At 38.9% G+C, this 24,949-nt stretch overlaps 1 protein-coding gene and 1 long non-coding RNA gene across 2 annotated transcripts in view; one reads left to right on the plus strand and one right to left on the minus strand.

The window, feature by feature from the left end:
• Nucleotides 1-4,770, minus strand: part of LOC309633381 — a 364,347-nt gene extending 359,577 nt beyond the window's left edge. The window contains exon 1 of the long non-coding RNA XR_014247482.1: nt 4,620-4,770. This is a non-coding gene — a long non-coding RNA (uncharacterized lncRNA). The remainder of the gene's footprint in view (nt 1-4,619) is intronic.
• The window catches only part of ANXA10 (annexin A10), a 70,124-nt gene that overhangs the window by 41,328 nt on the left and 3,847 nt on the right, over nt 1-24,949 (plus strand). Inside the window, exons 4-11 of the mRNA XM_082402173.1 lie at nt 9,879-9,992; nt 11,641-11,731; nt 12,745-12,824; nt 20,053-20,106; nt 20,194-20,287; nt 20,957-21,052; nt 21,569-21,627; nt 24,173-24,295. Of these exons, the coding sequence (XP_082258299.1) occupies nt 9,879-9,992; nt 11,641-11,731; nt 12,745-12,824; nt 20,053-20,106; nt 20,194-20,287; nt 20,957-21,052; nt 21,569-21,627; nt 24,173-24,295 (711 nt within the window). The remainder of the gene's footprint in view (nt 1-9,878; nt 9,993-11,640; nt 11,732-12,744; nt 12,825-20,052; nt 20,107-20,193; nt 20,288-20,956; nt 21,053-21,568; nt 21,628-24,172; nt 24,296-24,949) is intronic.

Consider the following 24,949-nt stretch of genomic DNA (forward strand, 5'->3'; position numbering starts at 1 on the left):
GCACATGACATGATACTATATATAGAAAACTGTAAAGACCCTGCACAAAAACTATTCAGCAAAGTAGCAGGATACAAAATTAACGTACAGAAATCTGCTGCATTTCTTTACACTAACAATGAAATATCAGAAAGAGAAAATTAAAAAATCAATCCCATTTAAAATTGCTTCAAAATAAAGAAGATATCTAGGCATAAACCTAACCAAGGAGGTGAAAGACCTATATGTTGAGGCCTATAAAATGTTGATAAAGAAAACTGAAGATGATTCAAAGAAATGGAAAGATAACCCATGCTCTTGGAAGAATTTATATTGTTAAAATGGCCATACTCTCCAAAGCAATCCCTATTTAATGTGATCCCTATCAAATTACCCATGACATTTTTCACAGAACTAGAACAAATAATCTTAAAATTTACATGGAACCACGAAAGACCCAGAACTGCCAAAGCAATCCTGAGAAAAAAGAATAAAACTGGAGGCATAACCCTCCCAGACTTTGGACAATACTACAAAGCTACAGTAATCAAAACAGTGTGATATTGGCACATAAACAGATATATGGATCAATGGAACAGAAGAGAGAGCCCAAAAATAAATCCACACCCCTACAGTCAATTAATCTTCAACAAAGGAGGCAAGAATATACAGTGGAGAAAAGACAATCTCTTTAACAAGTGGTGTTGGGAAAGCTGGACAGCCACATATAAATCAATGAAGTTAGAACACTCCCTCATACCATACATAAAAATAAACCCCAAATGACATAAAGCTTATATATAAGACATGGTACCATAAAACTCCTAGAAGAGAATATAGGCAAAATATTCTCTGACATAAATCCTAGCAATATTTTCTTAGATCAGTCTCCCAAGGCAAAGAAATAAAAGCAAAAATAAACAAATGGGACCTAATCAAACTTAAAAGCTTTTGTGCAGCAAAGGAAATCACAAACAAAACAAAAAGACAACCTATGGACTGGGAGAAAATATTTGCAAATGATGCAACAGACAAGGGCTTAATTTCCAAAATATACATAGAGCTCAATATCAAAAAAAAAAAACCAACCCAATCAAAAAATAGGCAGAATACCTAAATAAACATTTCTCAAAAGAAGACATACACATGGCCAATATGTATATGAAAAGATGCTCAACATCACTAATTATTAGAGAAATGCAAACAAAAAACCACAATGAGGTATCACCACACACCAGTCAGAATAGCCATCAATAAAAATTTACAAATAACAAATGCTGGAGAGAGTGTGGAGAAAAGGGAATGTAAATTGTTGCAGCCACTATGGAAAACAGTATGGAGGTTCCTCAAAAAACTAAAAATAGAGTTACCATATAATCCTGCAATCCCATTCCTGGGCATATATCTGGAAAACATGAAAACTCTAATTTGAAAAGATACATGCACCCCAATGTTCACAGCAGCACTGTTTACTATAGCCAGGACATGGAAATAACCTAAATGTCCAATAACAGATCAATGGATAAAGAAGATGTGGTACATATATACAATGGAATATTACTCAGCCATAAAAGAGAATGAAATAATGCCATTTGCAGCAACATGGATGGACCTAGAGATGACCATACTAAGTGAAGTCAGACAGAGAAAGACAAATGTCATATGATATCACTTACATGTGGAATCTAAAAAATAATACAAATGAATCTATATAGAAAACAGAAACAGACTCACAGAGTAGAAAACAAACTTATGGTTATCAAAGGGGAAAGGGAGTGGAGGGAAGGGATAAATTAGGAGTTTGGGATTAACAGAAACACACTGAATATATAAAATAAACAACAAGGGTTTACTGTATAGCACAGGGGACTATAGTCAACATCCTGTAGTAACCTATAACTGAATCACTTTGCTGTATACTTGAAACTAACACAATATAATAAACCAACTATACTTCAATATAAATAAATAAATTTAAAAAAAATTTACTTACCACCGCACAGTGACAAAGCAGCTTGCACAAGTGTTTTTATAATATAATATAAAATTGCCCAAGTATTTACACAATGAATATCAGTGGGGGTAGAATTAAGACAACTTCTAAGTTACACTTTGTACAGGCCTACATCACAGAGTGTTTCAACAGCAAGTATTTTTTTTATGATAATAGAAAAGGCATGGAAGTTAAAAGCATATAAAACTACGCCCCTGAGCATATTCAGACAAAAAGGGTGCGAGTCATCCTTCCATGTCTTGCCCCTGAGCGCACACAATTAGATAACGGTAAAAAGAAGAAAGGAAAAGGAACCGCCATGTTACTTTCAGTTTAAATGGAGCTGTGGGAATTGCGGCGGCGTGGCCCACCTGCAGCCCCCGGAGCTCAGAGCAGCTCGGTTTGAGCAGCACGTACTCATTAGCCTAACGCAGGGCCAAGCTGTGAGGTCCATAGCGTCCCTTTAGGGCAAACAAGAAAGCAGAGGCAGTCCAGCTGGGGAAAGGCACACTCCAAAGGTTGCATCTGCAAAGCTATTTCTATCCCTCCCAGAGAGAATTTAAGACTCTAACTAGAGAATGTGTTTGAAGGCTCCTCTTTGAACTTGCAAAGTTTAGCTACTTAAACATATTATTCAATATGTATCTTCGCAAATGTAAGTGATATGTTCTTCTGATGTCCTGAAAAACCACTGTAGAACTCTTGGCCCATTTGCAGTGCAAGGGCACTGTAATTCCAGAGTTCCAGCCCCTCCATGAAATCAAAGTGCGTGCAGATGGGGACCGTTGCTTGTTTTTCCTTGAGCAGCCAATGCCTCCGAACAAACAACTGAGGAAATACGAGTGGACCCATCCGTTCATTATTTTATACCAATGCTGTGTAGCCGGCACCGTGCTACGGCTGGGGAAACTGCCAAGAATAAAACAGACCAAAAGCCCTGCCAGGGTCTTTACCTGGTGAGACAGAGAAAAATTAGTGAAACGTGTCCTGTTAGAAGGGACTAGTGCTCTGGAGAAAAGATGAAGCCTGGTGAGAAGCACAGAGAGTGCTGGCGGACCAAGCGCACAGTAAGTCCCCCACGTGCAAACGAGTTCCGTTCCCAGAGCGCGTTCGCAAGTCCAATTTGTTCGTAAGTCCAGCAAGGTTAGCCTAGGTACCCCACTGACACAGTCGGCTATATGGTATGTACTGTCATAGGTTTATAATACTCTTCACACAAAGAATACATAAAAAACAAAGAAACACAAAAAATAGAGAAACGCTTTTTAATTTTATAGTACAGTCCCTTGAAAAGTACGGTAGTCCAGTACAACAGCTGGCATCCAGGGGCTGGCATCGAGGGAACAGGCAAGAAGAGTTACTGACTAGAGCGGGGAGAGGAGGTGGGAGATGGCAGAGCTGAAGGATGGTCAGCAATAGGAGACGGAGGGCAAGCTGCAGTGTCACTCACGCCTGACGCTGATGGCACAGGTTCTGGTTCCTTGCTGGATTCAGTTCTTTCTACTCTCTTGAAAAAGCGATCCAGTGATGTCTGGGTAGTAGCTCTTTTTTTCTCGTCATAGATGACACGGTAGCACATTCTGAACGGCTGCTGCAACCTTCGTGTACCGTTCTACGTTCAGGTTCTGTGCCTCAGAAACCAACAGTGCCTCCTCAAATAAAGAAAATCCCCTTGCCATTTCCTGCGTCGTGAATCTCTTCGGTTCTTCAGTTACTTCTTCTTCTCTCTCTTTGTCCTTTCGCATGTCTGAAAGTTCACAACGTGAAGGTTCGTATGTAGAGGACTTACTGTAATTGTAAATAGCCTGACGATGGCAGGCTCTGTGAAGAAGTCCGAGGGGCGAGGCACGTGCTCGGCTAGAGAAGGAACATTCAAGCTACAGGGAGGAGAAAGCAATGGCCCTGAGGGGGCAGGTCTGCTGTGCCAGGAGCCACCGGAAGCCCAGGGGGTGGAGGGGGGTCGGGAGCAGGGAGAGGAGTGGCAGGAGGTGACGGCACAGATTGGCCAAGGGGACATCGTGTGCCTTGGTGACCATCGCATAAAACACCTGCATGTTTGCTTATCCCGAGCTCAGCTGCACAAAAGTAGCTGTAACTCATCCTGGAGTTTGGAGTGGGAAAGGGTTTTTCTGCAGAGGAGTGACTGACTGATCGGCATTTTTCCAGGAGCACCTGTCAGGTGTGTGTGGGGAGGACAGGTGTAAGGGCAGAAGGGGACGCACTCGGAGGCTGTTGCATTGACGTAAGGAGCCATGACGGTGCCGAAGCCAGGGTTATGGCGGTAAAAGTGGGACAAAATCGTCAGTTTCTGGATGTAAGTTAGAGACCGCAGAATTTACTGACAATGGATATTGGTAACGTGTGAGAAATGCAGCGTAACAGGCAAACTTCTGGGGTGCAGAGAGAGAAAGAGACAGAAAGAGGAGAGAGAGGAAACAGCTAGTATCAGCCGTTTTTAATCTGCAGCAAATTACCTAATATTTGCGGGGGGGGGGGAGACATTTTGAGTGCCTCATACCTCCCAGAAAATATTTTAAGAATTCCACCTGAGTTAAATATTTTCTGGTAAGGCCAATGCTATGAGGTGGGTGCTGTTAGAATTCTCCCTGTACAGACGGGAAGCAGACACAGAAGTAAGGGCACCTACCTGTCACCTCACAGCTGACGCTCGGCCAGGACCGGAACCACACGCCACCCCCAGGCCTGGGCGCGACGGGTAGGGATGACGCCTGGCACTGCCTGTTCCACCAAAATTCTCTGACTTCCTTGAGGTAGCTTACGAAATCAGTTTGCTAGAGCCATGTACGCACGCACGCACACGCACAGACGCACGCACGCATGCGCACACGCACAGACGCACGCACGCACACCTGCGCTCCAAAGCAAAGCTCTCCCGCGCCATCTAACGGCCGCGCTGATCCCTATCAGCAGTGGAAACCGCGCAGGTGTTCAGGGTCAGAGCCCAAAGCGATCACAAAGTGAAGTAAGGGAAGATGCTGTTATGAATGTTTGGGAGGGATACGGACCCAAAAAGTGACTGAAGATCAAACGGAAGATTTTGCAGTGCCCAAGCCATTGCCTTTATCTTTTACGTTTAATCAGTAAATTCAGGGCTTTCTCCTCCCACATTTATTCCTTTATTCTCGCACTTGTTCACACGTTCATTTATACATTATATATCACGTACTCTGCACATTTGAGTACTCGGCACTGTGCCAGAGCGAGATGATGGATTTGGGAACATTTGTGAGAAAGTCCGTGTCTGACAGACGTTGGGGGGACATAAATGCATATAATGTGGTCATTAAATCTAGTGTAATAAGTGCGAGGGTGGAGCAGCGGTGGCAAAGAAGTAATCAGCTTCCCCGAGGGTCAGAGGAAGGCTCGCAAAAGTGATGATAATTCTAACGTTTCCATCTGTCCATCAGCTGCCAGGACCCTTTACTCTCTACATAAAAGTCTATTCCATTGGTCTGTTTGCATTTAAACCTTCAAGGCACTGTGCTGGATTTAATTTTTTTTGTTGTTTTTTGTTTGTTTTGGGGTGTTTTTTTTTTTTGGTATTAGGACAGCACTAGTCACATAAAATAAATTGAGAAGTCTTCTTTCATCTGCTGCTTTCTACAAGATTTTGTGTAGAGTTTACTTCCACCTTAAATGTTTCATAGATTTTATCAAGTGATTTCACCTGGCTCTAGAGATTAAGCGTATGGGTTAATTGTGAATCCAGTTTTTCAAAATAAATATAAGGAAATTTCGACTGAGTTTGAAATTCTCCTTGAGTTTATTCTGGTAATTTGTGTCTGTCAAGGAACTGATCCATTTCAACTAAATTTTAAAATATAGCGGTGTATCTTTGAATTATGGTTCTCTGCAGATATATGCTGAGGAATGGGTTTGCTGGGTCATACGGTAACTCTATTTTTGTTTTGTAAGGAACCTCCATACTGTTCTCCATAGTGGCTGCACCAGTTTACATTCCCACCAACAGTGTAGGAGGGCTCTCTTTTCTCCACACCCTCTCCAGCAAATCAAGCCTTGGCTTCTGCTTGGCTGTTTCTGTGATGCAGCCACAGGCAGCTTCTAGGGATGCACCAGCAAGGCGATAGGCATAACCTATAGATGGTGAGCAGCCTCTCCAGCAGTTATTATTTGTAGACTTTTTGATGATGGCATAATTCAAAAAGATACATGCACCCCAATGTTCACTGCAGCACTATTTACAATAGCCAAAACATGGAAGTAACTTAAATGTCCATCAACAGATGAATGGATAAAGAAGATGTGGTACATGTATACAATGGAATATTACTCAGCCATGAAAACGAATGAAATAATGCCATTTGCAGCAACATGGATGGACCTAGAAATAATTATACTAAGTGAAGTAAAACAGAAAAAGAAAGACAAATATCATATGATATCACTTATATGTGGAATCTAAAATATGACACAAATGAACTTATTTACAAAACAGAAACAAACTGACAGCATAGAGAATAGACCTGTGATTGCCAAGGCGGGGGAAGGAGGGATAAATTAGGAGTATGGGATTAACAGACACACACTACTGTATATAGAATAGATAAACAACAAGGACCTACTGTATAGCACAGGGAACTCTACTCAATATTTTGTGATAACCTATAAGGGAAAAGAATCTGGAAAAAATTAAAAAATATATATATGTATAACTGAATCACTTTGCTATACACTTGAAACTAACACAACATTGTAAATCAGCTATATTTCACTTATATATATAGTGTTATAAATGTGGTCATAATATTCTTTTTTCCTTTAATGTCTGTAGTATTTGTATATGTCACTCTTACCTTGCCAATATTTTTGTATTTTCTTTTTTTCTTGTCAGTCTAATTAGAATTTTATTAACATTACTCATCTTTTCAGAAAATTACATTTTGATTTCATTCACAGTTTCTAGTATTTATTTTCTGTTTCATTGATTTCTGATCTTATTCTTATTTCCTTCCTTCCTTATCCTGGACTTAATTTACTCTTCCTTTTTCTAGATTTTTTGAGGTGGAAAATTAGGTCATTGATTGTATGTTTCTCTTCTAACATGAATATTTAAAGCTAAAAGTGTATCTTCAATCACTATCTTCACTGCATCTCACAAATTTTGACATGCTGCATTTTCACCTTCATTAAATTAAAAGTATTTTCTAACTCCCTTGTGATATATTCTTTGAGATTTGGATCATACAAAAGTGCATTTTAAAATTTCCAAACATTTGGGATTCTCCAGATATATTTTTATTGTTAGTTTGAAGTTAATTTTGTTGTAGTGGGAGAATAAACACCTGTTAGAGGCACATTATGAGCCATATTGAAGGAAACATCTCAACCACGTGCTGTTCCAACTATGCAAGGTCCTCACTGTTGGGAACGATGTCAACAGATGTCTAGAGAGAGAGAGAATTTGAGGAATTAGCTCACATGATTGCAGAGGCCTGCAAGCCCAAATACACATGGCAGGCCAGCAGAGACTATGGCAGGCTAGAGCCATACCCTGTCAGAGAGGGTAGCTGCTCAGTTCCAAAGGCCATCTGCTGGTAGACTTCTTGAAGGAAAATCAATCTTTTTTTATAAAGTCTTCAACTGACTGAATGAGACCCACCCACATTGTGGAGAGTAATCTGCTTTACTCGAAGTCCACTGATTTAAATGTTAATCATCTAAAAAATACCTTCACAGGATGTGGTACATATATACAATGGAATATTGCTCAGCCATAAAAAAGAATGAAATCATGCCATTTGCAGCAACATGATATGATAGAGATTATCATGCTAAGTGAAGTAAGTCAGAAAGAGAAAGACAAACACCATATGATATCACTCATATGTGGAATCTAAAATACAACTTACAAATGACATTATCTATTAAACAGAAACAGATTCACAGACATAGAGAACAGACTTGTAGTTGCCAAGTGGGACGGGGGTGGAGGAGGGATGAGTGGGAGTTTGGGATTAGCAGATGCAAATTATTATATACAGAATGGATAAACAACAAGGTCCTACTGTAGAGCACAGGGAACTATGTTCAACATCCTGGGATAAACCATAATGGAAAAAAATGGGAAAAAAGAATGTATATATGTGTATAACTGAGTCACTTTGCTGTACAGCAGTAACTAACACAACATTGTAAATCAGCTATACTTCATTTAAAAAACTTTTTTTTTTTAAATACCTTCACAGAAACATCTAGAAGAATGTTTGACCAAATATCCGGGTGCTGTGGCCCATCCAAGCTGACATAAAATTAACCATCACAAATGGCATCTGAACTCCTACTTCCATGCCACTTGTCCTTCCTTGTGTAACTGTGTCTTCTGTCCTCTGATCCTGTAAGGCCATTCTGATATCTTATCTGAATTCTTAGAACTCTCTTGAACTACTGCTTTAGGATCTTATAAAGTGAAACATGAAGATCAGAGCCTTCGAAAGCATTAGCTCACATTTTTACTTACACTACGTCTGGGTTTATGGGATGTTGGTCCTCTTGAAAACAGAGACCATGTGTTATCTTTCTCCAGCTCCTACCACCATGTCTGGGAAAGAGTAGAAATAAACACCCATTGAATACACTGCCATCTTTCCTTCAAAAAAGATGTATTGAGCTCGTGTGAGCGTGAGAACAAAGGCTTCACAAGCTCAGATGTTCATGTCAGCTTTATCCATTGCTATCACCTGTCTCCTAATAGCACCTTCAGGACTATTTGGTAAAGGGATTAGAAACAGTCGATGGTGAACAACGAGGGAATTAACTAGACTACCAGCTCCATGAGGAAGCGATCTTATAAGTCTTATATCTACTCCAAGCACCTGCCACAACTCCAGACACCTATTAACTGCTCATTAAACAAATTGCACTGACCTGGGCGAAAATTCAATAGATTCTCTCTGTTACCAATTACCACCTTGTGGATGATGCTTTCATTTGTTAAAAAAGAAAACCCACAGTATAGGAAACGTGCTGCCAGATTATACTAAATAAAATGAAAATTATGACTATTTCGTTTTTATTGTAACAAAGCTTATTTATTATGCCTTATTGAATTATATTATTGAACCAAGTCAGAACTAAAATGTTGTGTATTTCAACATAAAACTGAATATACACTATACATTTTAGCAAGAAATGGTAAATTTTAAACATCTTTCAGATATCTTTGTAACCCTACAAAAAATAAATTGAGCATATATGTTTTTAAACATCCACTCTACATGAGTAAAAGGAAAGTCACATTAAAACGATCGATTTCATGCTCTTGTACCTGTATTTCAAGGCCAAAAATCCAGCACACTTATTTTTCTTTTTAAGCATTTAATTTTCAATATTTTCAGTAAGTGTATTCATGTGACTATTTGAAGAAAGTTCTAAGACTACTTAATTCATTTATACAAGCTTTTTGGCAATAGTATAACCAGAAACTCTTTGCTAAAAGACATTGCTATAATGATAAAATAAAATGCATATTTTCTTTAAGGACTTTCTTTCATTAATTCCACACAAGAAAACTAAGCACTCCCAACTAAAATGCTTTCAGGTTTCAAATTTTATTTATTTTCATAATGAGATGAGAAGAGGGGTCGGGTTGGGATTAGGGAAGGAGTTATCCTTCTGTGTTTACGTGACTAGAATATCCATACAGATGATGTTTCATGCAGAGATGTCATCACATCAGTCATTTTCAAACCCTCAAGTCCACGATCTCGTGTAACCCACGTACACACGTGTGAACTAAAACCAGACTAGTTATTATGTGAAGTGACGTGGAAAAGGAAATCGTACTAGAAGACTTTCTACAATTACCCCACTTCTCTCATAAAATTGGTAAGCGATATAATGAAGGTATTTGTTTTTCCCTCCACAGGACCTGGTTAGTGACCTGAAGGAGAAGCTTTCCGATCACTTCAAGGAGGTCATGGTGGGCCTCATGTACCCACCGCCCTCCTACGATGCCCACGAGCTCTGGCACGCCATGAAGGTAGAGGTCGGATGCGAAACTGTTTCCATAGTGCGGGACCTGCCCTGTGACGCTGCTATGTGTGATCAGGGAGGGGAGGGAACTTCTGCGCAAAGAAGAAACAAAAGAAATGCTGGGGGGGCGGTCAGGAAAGGGGGGACCTCCAGAGCCCAGCGGCGGGATCAGTCGATTCTCCTGTTGTGCAAACTCAGACCCACCAACCCCGCTCTGTGCCAACCTACCAAAAGGAAAGCTTCCGGGGCTGTTTGGATTTGTCTCTCCCCAGTATATCTTCATACATTAAGAGGAAATATTATAATTCATGTGAATCTCTTTACACTGTGGTAAAAATTGGGCTCATAAAGTAATGAGTCAGCAGTAATACTGAGTCAGAGACAAAATATAGATGATATCTTTATTTTTGTGACTCTAAATCAATCCTTTACAAAAACTATCGCTCAAATGTAGCAAAATATTACTTCTGAAGGATTAGAACAATTCTTTCTTACAGGAAAGAAATTAACTACAGATTTGTTAGAGGTTTGTTGGCTAGGGATGGGGGACAAAGGGCTTTTCACATCTTTCCAAATGCTGATATGAAACACCTGCAGAGCTGCTGTAATCATTCCAATACAATGCCTGCCAATGACCTGATTACCCTGGTCTGGGAACAGTGTGTGACTCGAAAAGCGAAAGGGAAAAAAATTATGGAATCTGGATCTTGGCCATCATATTTGTAGATCAGAATAAGCCTTATGTAAAATATGAATTTCAACTATTTTTTTTTTACAATTCCATATGTGGAATTTACTCAAATTCAGTGAGTAGATATGAATCTCAAAAGTATTGAATTTTTTTTTACTATTTAAAAAAAAATTTTATTGGAGTATAGTTGATTTACACTGTTGTGTTCGTTTCAGGTGTACAGCAAAGTGAATCAGTTATACATGTGCATATATCCACTCCACTCTTATTTGTTTTTTTAGATTCGTTTCCCATATAGGTCATTACAGAGTATTGAGTGTTGCATAATGTCAATCCCTACCTCTTGCAAAATGATGTGACTAAAAACTATAAGGAGAAAGTCCTATGTTACTGTTTAGATGATACTGTTACATTGTATCAATGTCTCATAGAATGGAAAGGATTTCTGAAGCTTTCTGAAAAAGATGTGTTGTCTTTAAAATCACCATCAGAGAAGAGTTCATGCCTATGGCTGAAAGAGACTACAGAAAGTACCCAGTCCAAACGTTTAGGCAAACGGTGCAGAAGTCCACATCCAGGGAGAGGCAGGGAGACGTCTCTGAAACATCTTTGCAAAATTAGAGACCCAGGGTCAAATTCGAGCTTGCCCAAGAATTGATATTCTAGCAGGAAAAAAATCAGTGTCATGAGCATTGTTTAAACATCTTTTCCCACATTATTTAGAAATGCCCATGCTGTTTTACTCTAGGAAGGAACAGAGTTTCAGATAATATTATCTTCTTGGGACCAAACAGCTAGTAAGTAGCAGAGGCAGACTGAACTGGGCCTGTCTTTATCCCAAACATACTACCTTGCCCTCTGCCACCTCTCAGAACACCAGGGAGGCTGTATCCCTTTACTGCACAGACTGCACTGTTATTTCCAGCACAGATGCCTTTATATTTCTCTCGTTCTGTCTTTCTAGGGAGCAGGCACTGATGAGAATTGCCTCATTGATATATTAGCTTCAAGAACAAACGGAGAAATTTTCCAGATGCGAGAAGCCTACTATTTGCGTAAGGAAATACACATTTGTACATATGTTTTACACTCATATAAACTTTATATTTTCCAAATAACACATAAAATATTCCAGTTTATGTATTTTAAAGAATTTTCTAAGACACTCATATGTGAAATACCACTCACTCAAGACTAATTAATTCACTAGGTAGAATCGATGATCAGGGTACTAAAAATGAAACAATTCCCTAGACAATCAAGTTAAGCGGACTTTCCAGGAAAATAATTACTAGTTTCTGTGAGGTGGGTGTTTACATTAGGACAGCAAGTACCTGGCACAGTGGCTCAGGGAGCATCGTATCTCTTACCTAGGAGGGACCAGGTATAAAGACAGAACGAAGCAAAGCGCGATGATCGCTCAGTGAATTCTACAAATATGGGCAACTACTTCAATTTACATAAACCTCATAATCACTGCGATCCACCTCCAAATCAGATTTTTACGCATTTTAAAAGTGGAAAGGTTAACTCTTTTCATTTTTAAAAAGGCTTAATGCCTTAAGTTCCATTGCATCATGTATTATGTGACATTGAACTGTCAAGAAAATGTTCCAGACAATCAGTTCTATTGCATTCAAACAAAAACAAGACTTTCCCAAGGGGAGTGAAGTAAGACCCTTCACTGACAATATTAAGACAGGACAAAAACTTGGGAAGAGCTGGGCTGGGCAGTGCGCTAAGGAAAGAGAAGGCAGAATTCTGAATTTTAAAGATTGCAGAATGCGAAACGATTCTCAATGTTGTTTTTCAGTTTTGGAATAGACACAGTATTTTTTTTTTAAGAAAACAGACCTGGGCCTATGTTACCATTGCTGTCAAATTACTTGGGTGGACTGTTTATTGGCTTCATGTGAGTAGAATGTGGTAAAAGACAAAGAAATGTCAGCAGATTAGATGTCTCCTCACTTTCCACTCATACGGGGGAAGTAGCGCTGACCTAGGCAAGCACAGCGATACGTGGTTCTATCGTAAACCAACCCTCCAACATGGGCGTTCTCGTACCCAGAATACAGCCGCGACCTGCAGGAGGACATTTACTCAGAGACCTCGGGACACTTCAGAGATACGCTGGTAAACTTGGTCCAGGTATGAAACTCCAAAATTCACACCATTTTGCACTATTAAAAAAAATAGGTATGTTTCATTTTCAAAAATAGGACAGAAAACTCCAGTTTAACAGTGAATTCTGTACAATAACAAGTACTGAATGCCAGCTAAATTCAAGGCACTACGATAGAAACTTGGGTTGGATATAGAAACAAACAAATATGAATAAGACACCATCTCTGTTCTCAAAACAATCTACTATAAGTAAAATGATTATAATTATCAATAAATGCATAGATAATTATATATTACAAGGGTGTTAACAGATTAAAAATATTACGGTTACAATTAGTAGAATGAGAACATCGTCTAAGGCCCCAGGGACCCAGGACCACACCAATAGGTGAATAGTCAGAATCACCAGATGAGAGTACAATATACAGAGGGATCCAGGAGCCTCACTTATGACTTTAAATTAGGGGAATCTGGATTATTGAAAATAAAAACTAGTTTTCCCTTCTTACCATCTCTTTATTTCTGTAATTCCATCTTCTCCTTGACTTTGTGTTGACCAAATCAATCAGACACACCCTCAGTACCTGATGAAGTGATGCAGGAAACGGGAGAGGATTCAGCAGGAAACAAGGGGCTTGAATTTAGGCAAGAAAAGCTATTTCGGTTCCTCTGTGTTATCACTCAGATTGTTGACTAGCCATCTTCTAGCAGGGAGAGCAGTGGATGGGACTCTTGATGTTGCAGCCCAGGTTATAGAACTTATAGAATGAAAGAAAACAAGGGAACATCAGGTCAGGAAAAAGATACAGAAAATCTCCCAACCACTCCAGAAAATAGACCCACAGCCATATGCTAATTTTTCTTTCTGAAATTGCAGGTTCAAACTTTTACCTAGAGAGAGTTCTTTTTTTTTAATTCTACAAAGTTTTTTTTACAAAAATGAACAAATTTATTTCTCAAGTTAAAGTATTGTATTACTTTTCACAAGAAAGATAAAAATTAAGAATTCTTTCTACCCTGTCTAGAACTAGTCTATATACAGAAAATAGTTAAAATGAGAAAATGACTATTGATAATGATTTTTTTTCCTTTAAAATATCAATGGCAGTGTGCAAATTTAAATGACTACTTCATTTTCCTTCTTTTCTGACTGGGCAATTTTGCTATCTTCCTCATTCGGGGTGGATTAACACACCCCATCAAACACAGGAGGTGTGGTTTCTTTAATGTGTGTTTATTGTGATTAAAAACTTTATACTGTACTTCACAATAGTCTCTATAATTTAAGAATGAATAAATATATCAGCCAGATTAGAACACAAACTAACAATTCCATTCATTGCCAGGCAACAAGGATTTAAAATTTCTTTTACTCTTTTTTTTTGTGCCCAAGTTATTGTCAGTTTTGAATTAGAAATAAAGAAATCCAAAAGGAAAGATTCCAGAGGAAGCAAGTATTAGCTGCCCCAGACGGAGGAGAGATTGGTGACTAGGGCTGGTTGGATTTCTTCAAATTGTTCAACTGAAAAAAATGGCACAGTACTGAGCAAATCCACTGACCTTTCAATTAAAGTAAAAAGTCTACTTGTAAAAACAAAATCAAGAATTTGCTTTCTTGTTTAATTTGGTTTGCTGTGGTTTAATTTGGATGTGCACGGCGTGGCCGCATAGTTCATAAAACTGCCTGTATCAATTCATCAAGTCCTATTCTGAAGATTCTAATCTCTGGGATGAGAACATCAATAGAGAATAGATATCGTCCAACTTGAGACTTCTGTGTAAGGTGTTGTAGAAATAAGCTTATTTAAATTTGTGACAGAAGTTGAGTCGTTATAGGAAAAAAAGTTTTTAATAATCATTATTAATATTAAAAATAATCTTACTTGGCAACATGTCAATTGAATATTTTCTAACTTGTCAACGTTGTAAGATTAATTAAAACATTCTCTCAATTTAGAAGGGTCTTCATCTCTTGGTTTTCTAGGACTGATGCTCCATAATGTAAATTAAAACAACAGTTTCCAGTCAGAAATTCGTGTCGGCATTAGTACTGCCGCTAATAAAACCAAAAGTCCTATTATAAATCCACGAGTTGCATCTTAATAGCAAACACGTTTTTACTTTCTTAGTATCCAAAAAGAAATTTATTTCAATTTATTAAAGAAATATATAAGCTTTTTAGTAAGACAAAAAATACATTTCATTAGGACTATTTTGCATTCCACTGGCCTATATCACATTCCACTAGGCCTATATCACAGCCCAGCCTCTCCTTCCAAATTCAGCTTCTTTTCTCTCCCATCCACAGTTGATCCCCAGCACATCCCATAATAACAAGAATCTGTTTTGTAAATAAGTTCATTTGTATCATGTTTTAGATTCTACCTATAAGCGATATCACATGGTATTTCTCTTTCTCTGTCTGACTTACTTCACTTAGTATGATCATCTCTAGGTCCATCCATGTTACTGCAAATGGCATTATTTCATTCTTTTTTATGGCTGAGTAATATTCCATTGTATATATGGACCACATCTTTATCTATTCATCTGCTGATGGACATTTCGGTTGCTTCCATGTCCTGGCTATTGTAAACAGTGCTGCTATGAACATAGGGGCGCAGGTATCTTTTCAATATGTGTACGTGTATAACTGAATCACTTTGCTATACACCTGAAACTAACCCAACATTGTAAATCAACTATACGTCAATAAATTTTTTTTTTTAATGGCAAAAAAATATAACAAGATACCTGCTGGTCTCCATCTCAGAGTCAGCTCCCCAGGGGAGCCAAATGGCTGCACCCCGTCCCTGGGAGCTCAGATGGGCTCCGTGGCTGGCCTGACGTTTCACGTCTGCTGAGTGAGAGACTAACCTGAAAAGAGCCCCAAGACACCATACCTCCACCTCCACTGTTAAATGTGATTGCTCCCACCTCCAACCCCATCTGATTGTACTCCAGTTCTACTTCTATTTGGTAAAATTCCAATGATCAAGTACTCAAATAACCTCTCAGAATCTCTGCACCTTGTCAAAGGTTATGCTACAAACCCCGTAAAAGTAACTGACAGCCAAGAATCAGGATCGCAGTGTGTTTTTATAAAGCAAAGCTCTTATATTTCAGGAAAAAAACACACAGTTCTGAAAACTAAACTTGAGAGAAAATAAGTCACAAGGGTAAAAAATCAGTGAACGATATTTTCCCTTGATGTAATAGGGCTATCTATCTTATGCACAATTGCAGTTCCTTTTTCCTGAAATTAAACAATAATGCTTTATTTTTGATAGAGTATAAATGTGAGGATGTGTATTTGTACATATAATATTATTTGTATAGACACACATATTTTAAAATAATACACAATTTATTTTATCACTGGGTTTCACCTAATTTGGATTATGACTTTACAGGATAAAGTATTACTTCTTAAGTTCAATTTCTAGAGTTGGAACTTAAGTGTGTGTGTGTGTTTAACCTTGAAACAGCTCTTCAGAGCAGTAAAATTGTCCTTTCAACATAGAATATAAAAATTGATGGTGACAATTCCACATTGCCTTGATTACTGGAGCTTTATAGTAAGCTTTAAGTTAGGTAGTGACAGTCTTCTGACTTTGTTCTTCTCCTTCAATATTGTGTTGGCTATCCTAGGTCTCGCCATATAAACTTAAGAATCAATTTTTTGATATCCACAAAATAACTTGCTGAGATTTTGATTGAGACTGTGTTGAACCTACAGATTAAGTTAAGAACTGACATCTTGACAATATTGAGTATTCCTATCAATAGACATGGAATGTACCTCTAAAAAAAAAAAAACTGATGGTGAAGCAAGACCTAGATTTTATAAGAAGCCAAGGGAAATTAATGAGGTTTACTTAAATATTATGTATTTATAAGGTTTCATAGTATATTCCCCTTAAAATGTAAAACACAATTTACGAGTATAAGATAATACACATTTCAAAGAAAGCACTTAACTCATAATTGAAAATGGAAGTAAAAAACTTATATTTCAAGATCAGGAGTCCCATGTAATGCTTAGTAAAATGTATAATTTCTCATAGATGTTTAAATATTTTGAAGTCTGACCACTGACTTCTGACTTCTACATTAATGGCTCTTCCTATGGACCTACTGGTTTAGGCTTTGGATCAGTAAATTTCCAAGAGTGGAAAAAGATGTAACGTTAACTAGAGAATTGAAGAAGTCCATCACTTCTGACCACTCTCTGTGGTGTACACCATTTCAGAGACTCTGTCTAGACATCTTACAAAAATAGGTGATGAGTTCCAGCCAAATAACTGAGGGGCACTATCACGTGACCAAGTTCCTTCTACCCTCCAGCTGGGATCCTTATTCTCTCTGCCCCATCTCTCTCTATAGATAGATGTTTGATAGATGGTAGATGATAGATACATACATACATATATACATAGAGAGATGATAGATACATAGATAGATAGATGATAGATACATAGGTAGATAGATACGTAGATAGATGATAGATACATAGATAGATAGATAGATAGAGATATAGATAGGTAGACAGGTAGATAGATGACGGATAGATAATAGATGGACAGATAGATAGATAGATACTCTGTGTAAAACAACCAGGTATATATCTATGTATCTTTTGCTCTTCACTCTAAGTCAGTTGTGTGTCCTTGGGTTTATCATTTTGCTTTCTTGAGATTCCAGACATTTACCCTGTAAATTAAAGGAAGTGAACCCATTCTGCTCCATTTCCTCCCAGTACCCATATTCTAAAATTCTTCAGCAATTATAATCACATCCTCCTCCTCCCTCTGCATCTTCACTTTCAGAATCAAAGGAAACACCGCCCATGGCTTTCATCTTTTTGACATCATGAACATTCAGATACACCTCCTTTTTGTGAATTAATAGAGATTGAGGGAATTGGAAGCTTTAAGGTATTCATGAAACATGAAGTGTTTAAATTACTGTCATATTTTCTGGGAAAAAAAAAGAGCTTTTAATCTATAAAGAATTTTCCAACAGGGCTATTTCTAATAAGAAAACCACTCAACCAGAACACATTCTTCTTGAAAACTAATGCCAATCACTGAACCGACTCACAGCACTTCCTGTGCTTTTATTAAACCAGATTTACAGATCTAATTATCTGTCAAATAATGAAAAGTTAGTCACTTAAAGATCAATTAATCCATATGTGCAAATCACACTGCAGATGATAAATGTTTCCACAGACAGAAAACATGGAAACTGTCCTCATCTTGGCTGTCAGGAGTCTCCCCGTGATGCTTCCTCAGACTCATGCCCTGAGGCCCCTGGGGATCATCTGTAGCCACTTTGCTCCTAATACTTCCAGCCAGATTTTAATTCCTTTAATTTCTTCCTTTCACATTTTTATTTTGCCCCTAACCCCAATTCTCATTTATGCCGTTTCTCTGGCATTTACATCACCTACCAGTCTACTGTCTTAGGCTTTTTATGTGACAAAATCCACTTGCTGGGAAAAGCTAAATCCCACAGTAACTGATTCACATTTTTTTAATCTACTGGTCTGCTTAAAGTGCTTTTGGCAATTAACTGCACAAAGAAGTAAACAGCTGGGCACCATCTCAAGTTAAATGTCCCAAAATCAAATCTCTCACAAAAATTTCAGAACTGCAGAAAATTCTTAAATATTTCTCACAAACTTTGCATGCGTAGGTGTTTACTTAGCTACATCGTTTGATTGGAAATCACGAAAAACACTTCAATGATCCAAAAAATCTTCCCGTTTCTACTAACTGGTGTTTCAATTCTGCCATCTAAAAGGTATTTCTTTAACTTTCCTTCCTTCGTTTAGTATTGATTCAGTGAATATTTCTCAAAAGCCTACAACGTGCCAAGGGCAATTGGGAATTATCAAAAGAGACAAAGACCCCAGTCTTAAGAAGCTTGCATTCTAGTCGGGGGATGCAGACAGCTGAGGAGAAATCTAATAAATTGGTGCATTTCACAGCATGTTAGGTGATGAAGGATACGGCAGGGCAGGGGAGGGGATGGTGGGTAGGTTACAACGTTGCACAGCTTGGTCAGGGCAAATCCCATTGAGAAGACGAGACTTGACCAGCTAAGCTGGTTAACTTATATCCCTTTTTCCGTCTCAGTTTGACCAGAACCAAGTAACCTTTCAGGATGATTCGGCCTCCCCCTTGCTCTCTCTGGAGGCTAAGACTCCCACTGGTGCCCGGCTGTGTCCTCCACACGGTTCCAGCCAGCGCGGTCTGTCTCACAGCCCTGGCCTGCTGGAAGGGTCTGCCCCACTGCGGCCATAAACCACTCCCTCCGTCAGGCTCCGCTGCCGGCTTGTCAGCCAGCAGGCAAGTTCCTCCATCAGGAGCAGATGGGAGAGTTGGGGCCCATTCGTGCTGCTTCGGGACTGAGATGAACTCAGGAAGGTGTCTTCGGGGCCTCCGCTGCCCTATCTTGCTCTGTCACTGAGTTCATTTCCGGCGTCTGAAAAGACAACAGGAACAGAAGGCAGTGTACTCTGTGTTCTTCCAGCAAAGTCAAAAAAGAAAAAAAAAAAGCATTTCCTCCAGATCTGGACCCAGAGGAAAGGAAGGGTTAAATAAACTGCCTCATCCCATGTCTCTCCTACCTCTTTCTGCCCTCTTGTCCTCATAACCCTCAGGGACCAGAGGGTCCTGCATTAGTGAGCTCGCCTTCCCTCCTGTTTGAAAGGACTTCTCTTAGGGCAGCTTGGCCATGTCTGTTCTTTCTTCATATGATAAAGAGGCAGGAGTGAAACAAATTTACAAAATACTCTCACTGCACACATTCTGGATTTCATGGTTATTTTACTGTTGCCTATAGGAGATGTTACAAGTCAGAGGCCGAGCATTAACTCACGCTTTCTCTCTGCCTTTTCCTTCTGACGATGTTAAAATCCCGTCTCTACCAGCCGGCCAGGCAGTGGGCGCTGTTTGAAGGGGTGGGCGGCGGAGATACCGCCCGGGGAATTGGAAAAGCAAAAAACTTGTCAACTCCTTTGAAAGATTACCTCGGCTACAAAGAAAAAATGAAAAGTGCCCACATTTTTAAAAAGACCTGCATTGCATAAAGTACCCAAGAAATGTAGACTAACTCCGACTAATGATAGAACTTTCTTAGGAGTCTCCAGTGTGTTTGGTGGCTCAAAGATTTGTGTCCCGGTAACTCTACTAAGTTGTCAATTCAGAGCACTTACAGAGAGAACCCTGTGCTTACTTCACAGGGAACCAGGGAAGAAGGGTACACGGACCCTGCCACGGCCGCCCAGGACGCCATGGTAACGGGCCAGCCCTGGGGCGACCGCGGGACCTTGGGCACGCCAGCCTGGGGCCGCGGTGCTACCTGGCGGCCTGTGATGTTTCAGGTGCTGTGGGAGACCTGCCAGCAGAGGACAGGGGAGCACAAAACGCTGTTGCAAATGATCCTGTGTAACAAGAGCTACCAGCAGCTGTGGCTGGGTAACTGCCCTCTGTTCTTTACAGCTACCCCCTGATTAGAGAATAAGAAGCAAGTAGGTAATTGGGAAAGGGGGGTGTTACATATGAAGAGAGGAAAGCCAGTTATCTCAAAGGTACCTCTTTGGGGTTATGTTTATACAGACGTGCCTCATCTAATAACATTGCTAAGGAGGAAGTTCCTCTAGAATTTTATTTTGCCAATAATTGAATCACATAACCTTTCAATACTAAACTTTTTAAAACCACCTCTATTTCTGATGGAGAACTTACTCACCTATATTACCTATCTCCTGTTAGGTGCATCATATGTTGTCTTAAAAAGAATATGGTGAACACAGGTTAACCAGTCCATAATGAACCAAGGTCATTATTACTGAAGTCGTGATTTGTGTGAAGCTGCCTTATTGGTCTTACAGGCGCTTTGTTCGACTTTTCCCAAACTGCTGTACCTTTCTGTCTCCCTTATTTTTTAAAATACCTTTTTGTTGTTTCTACTATATATAACACACAAAAGTCCATAAAAACATTTTAAAAGATGGCCTACTGCTACCCAACACCCGCCCCTATACTTTACTTACCTTCACTGTGTATAAGCAATCAAATCCACGTTTGCATTTTAAATTTATAATATTCATGAAATCTCCTTTGAATTATATCGATTTGTTGAAGTTTTCCAGGAATTTCAAACTATTTCTGGGCAAGACATAGTAGATGCCATTAATGAGTGTTATCATGGATCCTTTCAAGAGCTGCTAGTTGCAATTGGTGAGTAATAATGTGTTTGGTACAATGAATGCTGATTAGCTCTGATTGAATTAAAGACGCATGAGCAAGCTCTTGATTGAGTCACTTTCCCCTGAATTTAATTATTTAGACAGAATGTTAACTCTGTAGAAGAAACATGCATCGGCTACTGATACAATGCACTAAACTGGCAAGCTAATAACTTTCATGAACCCATACCCTTCCTAACAGCTGTCAACTTTCACACTAGGAAACCTTGAATTCTCAGGTAATTGGGATCTCCCACCTTTAAATTCATCTTGTACATACTAACTTCCTTTCCCTTGTAAAGAAGGTTATGGTTTTACCGCTATTCTAAATGTTGACATTTTAATACAATGTACGATGAGGGATCTCCCACAGAGAACTCACAAAATATCAGTCTTCCACGATTGTAACTGGAAAAAAAAAAAAAGCGTTCTCATTGTTTCCCAAATTTTGAAGAAAATATGTACTGTCACTCCCAAACTTTCTTCTTTTCTCTCTGATTTTTCCTAGTTCTCTGTGTTCGAGACAAACCAGCCTATTTTGCTTACAGATTATATAGTGCAATCCATGTAAGTATGAGCCACGTATTTTTAAAATTTCTCCAGAAATCATGTCTACTTTCTCAAAGGACTAGTTTTACTTCAATTATTTGAATATTGATCCCCATATTTGAATTTGTATGCAAATATATTAATTTCAAAGAAAATATGCTCCAGTGAAGAAATATATTATACACCAAAATGAGACCCAACAAATAAAGATAATGCTCTGCTTTCTGTATCAAACAGAGGTACCTAAGAAGTATTCCTTGGGGCCTCTTCCCCCAAGGAGAAGTGCTTTAGCATTTCTTAGCATCTGGAGAAACTGGTAGGTCCAAATGCTTTTACCACATATGAAGACCACCCCCTCATACTCAGCAATTACACAACGTATGGCATCAAGCAGAAAATGTCAAAACATTACAAACTCTCAGAAAGAAATGGCTGCATTCCTGAACTTTAAAAACACAACACGTGAGTGGTTATTTTTAAACATAAAGTATTATTTTAAAAAACACTTAAAAGGAGACAGCTAGACAACAATAAACTCTAAAGCTATTTTTGTAATTAAGTGAGAATGTTTTTTAGTTTCGGGTGATAGTCAACTGCACATCTTTGGTGCATTCATTTTCAAAGAAACAAACACTTATGTGCATGAGACAATGCATATCTCATCCACAATGCGCACGAAAATATTTAGAAAATGAAAAGATCTCATACAAATCACTATACATGTCATAGCCCTGAAAACTCAAAGAAAATCATTAAAAACAATTCAGTGGTACAATAATTTTATGGGAGTGTTTTATCCTCAAAGTAATTGTTATAGACCAACTTCTTAGAGGTAGCCAGCAAGCTTGGATAATATGCTAATCATCAAGAATATTTTATTTATTGACTTTTATTGAGGTACAAGTATTTTTTATTAGGTACAAGAACCCACGTATCCTCAGAACGCAGGATGAAGATCAGTACTCACTGTCCTCTGCTTCTTTTTGATTCTATTTCCAAGAATAAAGGTGGATTTGATTAACTGTATATTTAAAAGTGTATTGGGCAAGGATATTGGATGACATCAACTGTTTCCTTCTCCAGCAAAAAGAGTAAAGCTTCACTTGTGAATGACCTTGGGAAAATAATCACATTACTCTGATTCCAATTATGCCCAAAGTGAGGGCCAGTTATCCTAATAATAGATAAAAACTCTACCCTTGCTGTGTGTGTCAATGCAAAAAGGAAGGTATGTGTACTCACGAACAGTTTGCAAGTACAGCAGAGGAGTGTATATTCCAGTAATCAGAGTGTTCATATACAAGGGCCTCCTGCCAATGTCAAGTATTGTTCAAAAGCTGTTTTCACCAGCTCTCACCAAAGAAAATCTCTGTTTTTCTCCAGTGTATTCTAAGCGAATGATACACAACTTAAATATGGGAAGTTGGTTGGATCATTCATTTTCATCACTTCAAATTATGGAAAAGTTTGTTAGTAGGTCTATACCCAAAACATTCAGACATCAAAAATTAGCTGCTGCTTCCTGGCCAGTGGATGTCACCAGTACTCCATTTGAACAGACAAGTTGAAATTGCTTTGTGAAGCGGTATTCATTCCGGACCTAGTACACAGAAAGGGATGGCTGTGTATTTTTCAGTATTGGAGGTTAAATCAGCAAATATTTTGAGTACCTGGAATTCTTACTTTTACAGTTTTCCACGATAAGCAGACGATAAAATAAAAATATAATTGCTGTCTCAGAAACACTGACGTTCATCTAACAGAGTTGGGACCCACCTCCCAACCCAGGAAGAATTTTTACCTAGAAAGAGCACATGATCAGATTTGCATCTTAAAATACAGCGTTCAGGAGACAGTGGGGAGGTTGACCAGGTTTAAAAGGGAGAATTATAGAGTCTCAGACATAGAAAACAAACTTACGGTCGCCAGGCGGTAAGGGGAGAGGGATAAATTAGGAGATTGGGACTGACGTATACACACTACTATGTATAAAACGGATAACTAATAAGGCCCTACTGTGTAGCTCAGAGGACTCTACTCAACACTCTGTAATGGGCTATATGGGAAAAGAATCTAAAAAAGAGTGTATATATATATATATATATAGATAGATATATAGATATAGATATATAGATATATATATATGTACATGTATAACTGAATCACTTTGCTGTACAGCAGAAGCTAACACAACATTGTAAATCAACTACACTCCAATTAAAAAAAATTTTTTTTTAAATAAAAGGGAGGATTATTGCAGAGTCAGGTGAAGTGATGAGGGCCAGCATCAAGGCTGTGACCCTGGAAATAGAGATTAGAGGGCATTTAAGAAGCAGAGTAGATGGACCACTTCACTGTGTGTGTACAGTGCGGGGAGTTGGGGGGGCGGGTCACAGAGGGGAGGCAGAGTCTGAGTCAATGCTCGTGGGTGGGGATGCCAGGGCTTGAGGGATACAGGACCAGGAGCACAGGGCCACAGAAAAGAGGATGAGTCGATTTTAGAGAGACTGACTTTAAGGTGCTGTTTCCTTATTGTTTTTCTCCCCTTGGCTGTGTCTTTTAGGACTTTGGTTTCCATAATAAAACCGTGATCAGGATTCTAATTGCCAGAAGTGAAATAGACCTGATGACCATAAGGAAACGATACAAAGAGAGATATGGGAAGTCCCTCTTCCATGATATCAAAGTAAGTCTCCTATTCGTGATTTATTTGCACCCATATTTGATCCTTTTCAAAACTGAAACAAGAGCTGTAATTTAAGTAACTTCACGGTGGAATCTAAAAAGTTAAATATTCTGGCTGGGATCATCTACATTAGTAGGTCAGGCAGCCTTAGTGCACCAAAAGGTGAGAAAAATCCTTTCACCTCGGTGACAAAACTGATTCCTCTTTGATGTGTTTTAAGCAAAAGTCATTGGTTTGTCATGTAAACTATCCATCCCATGATCATGTGATGAGGCTCTACGAGCTAAATGCCCAAGAATGATGAGCACCAGGAAGAAAATGTTTTGCAAGAAGAGCCCATTAACTGTGAAGAGCTTTCTGAGATCAGCTCTCCTGTGTGGTCACAGGAGGGGGCAGCCAGTCAGATCCCATCACATGGGTGCAAAATTCTGCACACTGCCATCCCATGAGCCCTTGAAGCTCATGCCAAGAAGCAATGACTCAGAAGTCAACAGGCCGGTGGTTTCTTCATTCTGATACACCTAAGCTTTAGCCTGGATTTTGATAAAACCTAGCAAAGAATTATCAGAATATGTAGGACCATCTATGTAATTTGGGGCACCCCATGGAAAATGAAAACATTTGACCCCTCGTTCAAAAAAGTATAAAGAACTT

This window comes from Balaenoptera borealis (assembly GCF_965194805.1).
Source record: "Balaenoptera borealis genome assembly, chromosome: 8".
Lineage (NCBI taxonomy): Eukaryota > Metazoa > Chordata > Mammalia > Artiodactyla > Balaenopteridae > Balaenoptera > Balaenoptera borealis.